General features: G+C 38.4%; 1 protein-coding gene across 2 annotated transcripts; it reads left to right on the forward strand.

Moving 5' to 3' along the window:
• Nucleotides 1-1,419: 1,419 nt before the first annotated feature.
• LOC115192354 (regulator of G-protein signaling 5) lies at nucleotides 1,420-3,647 on the forward strand. Of its 2 annotated transcripts, none has more exons than XM_029750752.1 (4): nucleotides 1,420-1,724; nucleotides 1,886-2,031; nucleotides 2,544-2,710; nucleotides 2,899-3,647. In XM_029750752.1, exons 2-4 carry the CDS (start codon nucleotides 1,908-1,910, stop codon nucleotides 3,097-3,099), a joined length of 492 nt encoding a protein of 163 aa, XP_029606612.1. In that variant the 5' UTR covers nucleotides 1,420-1,724; nucleotides 1,886-1,907; the 3' UTR covers nucleotides 3,100-3,647. The 2 variants fall into 2 exon arrangements, with proteins under 2 accessions (XP_029606612.1, XP_029606611.1); XM_029750751.1 differs by having other exon boundaries at nucleotides 1,420-1,629.
• Nucleotides 3,648-8,405: the final 4,758 nt, after the last annotated feature.

Below are 8,405 nucleotides of genomic sequence, written 5' to 3' on the forward strand. Positions count from 1 at the left end.
TCATCATCGCTAACTACGCTTTATTAATGCTCTGATTCATTATGTTTGTGTATTGCACAGTCATATGTTTTTTTCTCTAGGGTCATGCAAGAAGGATGGGCAATGAAAATTATGCATCTGTCTCTGATGACATTATGATGATATACTGTACATGCAACTATGAAGGCAGAGCTGTTGTGTAGAGAGAGTTTATTGAAAAAGGGCTCAAAGGGCTCAAAACAATGGGTATGATGATGGAAGTTTCTGTTTCATTGTAGTGTGTGTTTGTGTTTTTACATCTGTTTGTATTGTATTTCCCAAATTAATATTTGTCCTGTGTTTTCTCCTGAATGTGAGGTGCAGGTAAAATATTATTTATCTTAAGTGGTTCCTGGTTCCAGTAAACTTTAATATATACAGTATATGTGGCGCCACTGGAATGAGGTGTTTATCTGAGTCATTGTAGATCCTTGATATTCCTAAAAAAAGGAAAGGTGATAGCATCTGCAGTCATTTACCGGAGATGCTATCAACCTTTCCATTTTTGGAATATCAAGGAGCTGTGTATATCCAATCAAACATTATAATGATCATTAAACAAGACTAAATAATCAAACCACATTTCCTTCCCTGAAACCAGCCCTAGGGCCTCATTTATCAATATTGCGTAGTTATTCTAAAATACTACTTACAAATGAAATTTAAAACACATAGAAAAAGTGTGATTTATTAAACTTTCACACATGCCTCTAATTTAACAAATTACTGTACTTAATATGGATTATTAATGTAAAAAATGTGTGCCTGTACATGATTGATAAATGAGGCCCCTGGACTTGTTGTATCTACTGTATGAGATCATCTTTGTTAAGGGGTTATGACTGTATTCTCATTTTATCTCCCCTGTTGTCTCCTGTGTGTGTGTGCATGTGTGTGTCCAAGCAGTGATCATTAACAACAGACAAAGGAAGAGCATCCTTGTCGAGGTGACATCCAACAGGTGGTGGATATAACAGTGAACATGTTGACACCTCTTCCTTATGGTTAGTAAACACTGCCACACATACACGCACAAACATATGCATACAAACACATCCATGCACACACACACCGACACACACCGACACACACCGACAAACATCCGCTGGCCCATGTAAGTGGGAGATTCATTTTGTCCAATCAGCCAATAACATGTTTTCAGAGAGCAGAAAGAAAACAAACAACACAAAAGACTTGTTTGATTTCAGGGATGTTGAAAAGTAATTTCCCAGCTTCGCCCTCCATCTCTCGCTCTCCTATATTTCCCTCTCTCTTTCTCTCTCTCACACCCTCCCTCCCTTCCTATTTTTCGTGCTCCTTCCCCATCTCTCTCTCTGTATCTCCCTCTCTCACACACGTGCGCACGCGTGCACACACACACACACACACACACAGTCTCGAGGCCGTGTCATTGGCTGAGTAGGCTGATGACAAGTCTCAGGCTGGATAATAAAAGCTCTCTGCTCCCTCACTGCAGACACACTCTGCTGATCTCAGTCCAACTGCTCGCCTGAACTCGAAGGATTTACTTACCTACACTACGTACCGCTCTCTGACATCCACATCAACTATGTGCAAAGGACTAGCTCTGTCTTCCACCTGCCTAGAAAGGTACATACAACTATTCACTGTCGCTGTCTCTGGCATTTGGATTAAAGGATTAAAGGGGATTATTATTTGACTTTCCAGCTTCAGTAATGATGAAGGTGAAGGCGGTTTTAGTGGATTCTAAATTTAGACCTTGCAGCGAGGAGACGTGTCTCAATTTGTTAATGACTAGTTAGTAGCAAAATATTGTACTGAACAAGGACTCAATTCAAGGACTTGCATTATTTATCTTACCTATGATATTATTCTCTCTCCTTAGGGCCAAGGAACTGAAATCAAGAATGGTCAACTTTCTGCAAAAATCCAACTGGAGTCTATCAAGCTGCAAAATAGGCAAAACTAGACCTACTCTGGAAGAATGCATGAGGTGGAAAGAGTCTTTCGAAAAGCTGCTGTCCAATAAATGTAAGTAAACCTTACTCTTCACTGCCCACACACATATATACACACACACACACAACTAGTTCTGCAGAGATGCGACAAAAAAAACCTTTAATTCTGCACTTAGGTTAGAGTAGGATATTTTGTCCCATTTAAAAATATTTATATATATATATATATATATATATATATATATATAGTCCCATTTTAGCCCCAGGTGCTTATAGAGTATTACTGGGAGCTTGCTAATTATGAAGATAAGAGATTTGATACTCACAACATCACACAGCCGCTGCTGTGGAATACACATGCTGGCACAGTGCTGGGGGTTATTCCACAAGATACAGACAAATGCATACACTTGTACACACATGTAGAGACACACACACATACACACACACACTAATGTACACACACATACCCACACAGTAGGTAATGCAAGGACACAGATGCTAGGATAGCCTACTAAATAGCATCATTGTTATTGAACTGTACCAATATTAATCTCTCTCTCATTTTCTCTCTCTCTTCATCAGATGGACTGATAGCCTTCACAGATTTCCTGGTGTCAGAGTTCAGCGAGGAAAACATTGCGTTCTACTTTGCCTGTGAGGACTTCAGGAGCACTAAGTCTGCTGCCAAGCTGGCCGCCAAAGCCCAGAGAATCTATGATGAGTTCATCTGCACCGACGCCCCGCGAGAGGTATGCATCCCTCAAAAGCTTGCTTTATTCTCCCTCACCAATGAAATTTCTATGGCATCCCAATTTCAATCATCTTTATTACAACTATAAATTACAACTTTATTACAACTATAAATAAAAAAAATAACACACCTTCATTCAGACTGCAGCAGCTGACTAACCTCTCTCTTTCCATTCTCTATCTCCAGGTGAACATTGACCACGAGACTCGTGACATCACCAGGGCCAACCTGAAAGATCCATCTACGTCCTGTTTCGACATGGCCCAGCACAGGATCTATCTTCTCATGGCAAAGGACTGCTACCCTCGCTTCCTCCGTTCCCCGGCTTACAAAGACCATATCAGCCAGCTCTGTGCCAAGTGCACATCCACCTCCAAGAAGGCGTGAACTAGTAGCAGTGGACCTAGTGTGGTCATCTAAAGTTTGAACAGAAAAGGAACTTAGCGCCGTTGAACGTTGACCAGGCGTGAAGCCTTAATATGGGAATGTCTACAGATGGAGGTGGACAGATGTCTCGTCATGAGCGGACAAGAGATGGGGAAATGCTGATGCCAGCTATTTTCAAAGATGAAGACTGTCAATCCCCATAGAGCTCTGAAGGAGGGAAGAGAAAGAGAAAAGACAGACGGGGTGATACCCCATATGGACAGAAGTTGGGACAAGAACCGAGATGGCAATATCACCACGTGATGTGGACTATCATTAGTGAATGTATGGAGATACAGAGTGGGCTGAAGGAAGTGTGTAAAGGATGCATTGACAATGAGTTGGACTTTAACAATCAAAGGTACACTGATATAGTGTCTCATTCTATTGCATCAATGTCGCACTGTGTTCGTAACTAGACATGTTTTCAAGGTTGGGTATGTTACTTTGTAAATGTAATCCATTACAGTTACTTGCCCAAAATTGTAATCAGTAAAGTAACTTTTGGATTACATTTAGATGACTTTCCCCTTAAGAGGCTTTAGAAGAAGACAAAAAGCATCCATCAAATACATTTGGTGTGTCATCATAGTGGCCTCTGACTTGTGGTCAGAATCACTAAGGTGGAACAATTAAACTTGAGCCTTTTTTCAATGCTGAATTGATTGTCATTGAGAAAACAGAAAGGTGTAAATGTATTTTTCCTCAAACATCCTTGCTGAATTCAAAAGTAATCATCGAGTTCTTACAAAGTACCTGTAATCTGATTATAATAGTTTTGCTGGTAACATACTGTAACTGATTACAGTTGCAGTTTGTAATCAGATTACATGTATTTGATTGCATGTAATCAGTTACTCCCGAACCCTGCATGTTTTCTACATGCAAATGAGTATTTATACTATTTATTTGTTTCTACTCAGTTCTGTTGTCTCTATGTGTTAAATAATGTATTTAACAAGACAAAGAGAGGAAGAAAAAACTGTGCAATATATTTATACTGTTGTCTGATACTGTTGTTGTTTTTACATGACAGAAAGAATATGCTAAGTTATTTGAATAAAAAACAAATATTTGAATATTGAAACTGTGTCTGTCTTACTTTCAATAATATCACTTCCATACGCAAATGGTTGATTCGAGTCAGTGACGGTCAAAGTTTGAGAAGATTTGCAGACACCCAATATTTATTAGGTAAATGAATAGCAAATTCGAGATGATTTTGACAGTGTAGTACAATACTGTTTAAAAAAAATACTAACATTCTGTGCAATATATTTATACTGTTGACTGATACGGTTAAGCATAATTAATATGAAGCATATACAGAATTATCCATGTATTTTAAGCTTTTTATCCATGGATACTAAACAGAGCCTATCCTTAGGAAGCTAGGCAGCATCCATCTCAATGCGGTAGGATATCCGACTTCATTTAACAACACTACTTCCTCTCTCCGGATGATGATAGAACATGTTTGCTCATACTCTATCATTGCTATGATTACTATGAGCCTGTGATTATTTTTATTAAGCCCACTCTGCAGTGAGATGAACTAGCAGGTGTCACGCCATACACTGATTGGGTCACCAAGGCAACTGTTTGGCCTGTATTACAAAGCATCAGGAACACTAAATGTTCTTGTCAGCTAACGGACAATGCTTTTGTCTCATTGTGCATTGTATGTGCATTGTGTTGACTATGTGAGCTTTCGTTTCACATGGTGTGAAATGGAAGTTAGTTCTTGGAAACAGGAAATAAAAGGGAGATAGTGTGAGAGCATCTACGTAATAGAGAGTCATAAAGCCTTGTTAGTCATTTTTGTTTGGACAAGTCATCGATCTTTGACAATAAAGGACATAAATCAAGCTAGCGTTGTGACAGGGCTGCTACAACCACACCAGCCATCTAACATATCCACAGTGGTTTAATCTCCTGCTGAGATTATGTAAAACCGTTTTTATGACTTAGTACTGTGGCCTCAACATTAACTATCACTATTACATGTCAGCATAGCCCAAAAATAATTTGGGTACTTGTTATAGCAATTCCCACATAAAAACTTCATTGGGAGGAACGATGTTTAACAGGCTTTTTACATAGATCACAAAAGAAAATCATGATGAAAGTGGCCATTTTAGGCCCTTTTTAGAGCTATACATGCCTCTTGTGAGACCCTATCACCCACCGGGGAACCATACATGGTGCAAAGAACATTTTGGTGTCATTATACTCCTTATAGTTTGCTCTAAAATATGGAGTATTGCTACATTATGGATAAACATTCAACATAAAAAAATATAAGTATTAATATCTCAATAGTACCCTTTTTGATTTTGCTTATTTTTAGACATATTGTTTGGAACAATATACTCTTAAAGCACATCAAACTGCCAGAGTGAGCTCCCTGCACTTTTCGATCAATTATCGATTTTTTACATAGGAATTGACATTATAGGTCCTTAGCCAATCACAGCCCTCCTATAGAATTGAATATTCAGCAAATCACCAGCAGAGGGAGTTCCCTTTGAATCCATTTTCCCATTGACTGTGTTGCTGGTGCTCAAAAATGTATCATCATTTTAAAAGTAGCAGAGAGCTCACTTTGGGAATATTGTAGAGAATATTGTTTAAAACAATATGTATAAAAAAATTAACAAAATGAAAAAGGGTACTTTTGAGATAGTAATAGTTTTAATGTTGAATGAATTAATATGTCAAATTGTATTTCATAATGTAGTGATACGCCTATTAGGAGTATAATGACATCAAGGTGTTGTCTGGTTCTTGGAGGGGGGCATGTATAAGTCTAAAAAATGGCCTAAAATGGCCACTATCATCATGGTTTTCTCAAAAATGATTTGTGTTACAAATGTAAAAAGTATTTCAAACATACAAAATTAAGTTTCTATGTGAGAACTGCCAGACAATCTGAGATACAAAAACATATTTTCAGTATTTGCTGGCATGGAATAGCTCAATTACTTGGTACAAGTTTGTGCAATGTAATGACTATGTTGGTTGCCTACACATTATTGCAAAGTACCTACTACTAATGTGATGAGGATAGTTATCTGATTTTGACCATGGAAATTTGAAGTTTTCTTTTATTCAGCCAATATCTTAATGAAAGTGTCCTAGTCAGTGATACAATTTTTGTTATTTAAATGTTATCAGTGAGGAGTGGATCTAGTGCAGGTGGAACTCAGAGCTGCTGAATTTTTATCTCAGTTACATCTGATCTTCTTGGGAACAAAATGTCCATTCATCTCAGCCGATGAGTGTCGATAAAGCTGGTTTTGTAAGCATATGCTGATTGCCGAGACCTGTTCAGTGCAGTTGGGACTCTGAAGAGGGGTACTCAGGACTATTTTGATGAAGCCTCTTCAGCATCAACTCATTGTTTGAAATTCCTTTTAGTGGAGCACCAGGCAATGTTCTGACTGGGAAATCAAGCTTACAAACCAGAGATAACGGTTGTTTCTTGAAGGCAAATGCAAAAAAAAAAATGAAGCTTGAAAACTGGGTTGAGAAGAGACCAAAGAGCATTTTGCACCTGTGCAAAGTTTCCTAAATGTCGATCTGTAGTGAGATAGCTTGCTTTGTATCTGTCCCTTAAGTACGCAGATGGGTTAGTGTTAGAGCATATGACAGAGCTCATCCGGACCCAGACGAAATGTACTAGTTTGTAGAGTGCTAACAGTTGGTGAGGGAGGAACGTGGAGTTTCCCAAGTCAATTGGGTACTCAAACCATGTTGGAAATAGTATACTGGAGTAGCAAATTCCAGGTGAGATAGTTTGCCCTGGTTTTGGATAGCTGAATCACCAAGCAACTGTGGTCCACTTTTAGCTCAGCAAAAGAGAGGTATGACATATACACTTGCTAAATGTGTTGACTCTGATACTGAAATTAATATGTCAATGGACATTTCCAATCATATTACACCATTTAAATACGTTGTAATGCTATTATGTGTTTGGAGAGAATACAACATGATTATGATATTTTTCTCTAACAACCCTGAAACACCGCTTTTCTTCCCTATTACCTCATCCTGTCTACCATCTCATATAGTAAGCTGTGGAGGAGGAGGTGGACTGTTATGCAAAGCCCACTTCATCTGTCTGCATGGTAAATCATCTGCATGATAGTGGAGAGAGAGTGATGCAGACCTCTGCGTCATCAACTTCCTGACACGACTGCCTGAACTTCTCTCAGTAATTTCATGAAAGAAAAATGCAAAATTACTCTGGAATTCATCCCCTGCTGTCTTTATAAAAATCTAAATTGTATAAACAAGAACAAAAAAAGGTACAAATCATCAAGTTTATAGATATTTACAGTGTGTGGTCTAAATACATTTTACCTTGCACCATTGTAATTCTCTATAGCTTCATTGTGTAACAACAAATGTATTGACATAAATATACTTTAAGTTGATATACATCATAGGCTACCTTCTGTACATCAGTGGAGGCTGGTGAGATGAGCAATAGGAGGACGGGCTCATTGTCATGGCTGGAAAGGAATAAATCGAACGGTATCAAACACATCAAACATATGGAAACCACATGTTTGACTCCATTCCATTTATTTCATTCTAGCCATTACAATAAGCCCGTTCTCCTATAGCTTCTCCCACTAGCCTCCACTTTTGTACATGTGATTTCTCAATGCCAAACTTCTTATTGCTAACACGTCAGTAGCTAAGCTATATAACCTCCTAGAAACTGCATAAGGCTGACCACTGGGAGAACATTTACAGGAGAGTACTGCCACCATTTGGGGATTAACTGATACAGCACATCCTTTCACTGACTCAAGGGCAGGAGTTGCCAACCTTCCTCCAAAAATGTACAGTGCCTTGCAAAAGTATTAATCTCCCTTGGCATTTTTTCTATTTTGTTGCATTATAACCTGTAATTTAAATTGATTTTTATTTTGATTTCATGTAAAGGACATACACAAAATAGTCCAAATTGGTGTGAAATGAGCAAAATTCAAAAAAATGTAAAACGGAAAAGTGGTGCGTGCATATGTATTCACCCCCTTTGCTATGAAGCCCTTAAATAAGATCTGGTGCAACCAATTACCTTCAGAAGTCACATAATTAGTTAAATAAAGTCCACCAGTGTGCAATCTAAGTGTCACATGATCTGTCACATGATCTCAGTATATATACACCTGTTCTGAAAGTCCCCAGAGTCTGCAACACCACCAAGCAAGCAGCACCATGAAGACCAAGGAGCTCTCCAAACAGGTCAA

This window comes from Salmo trutta, chromosome 4, assembly GCF_901001165.1.
Source record: "Salmo trutta chromosome 4, fSalTru1.1, whole genome shotgun sequence".
Lineage (NCBI taxonomy): Eukaryota > Metazoa > Chordata > Actinopteri > Salmoniformes > Salmonidae > Salmo > Salmo trutta.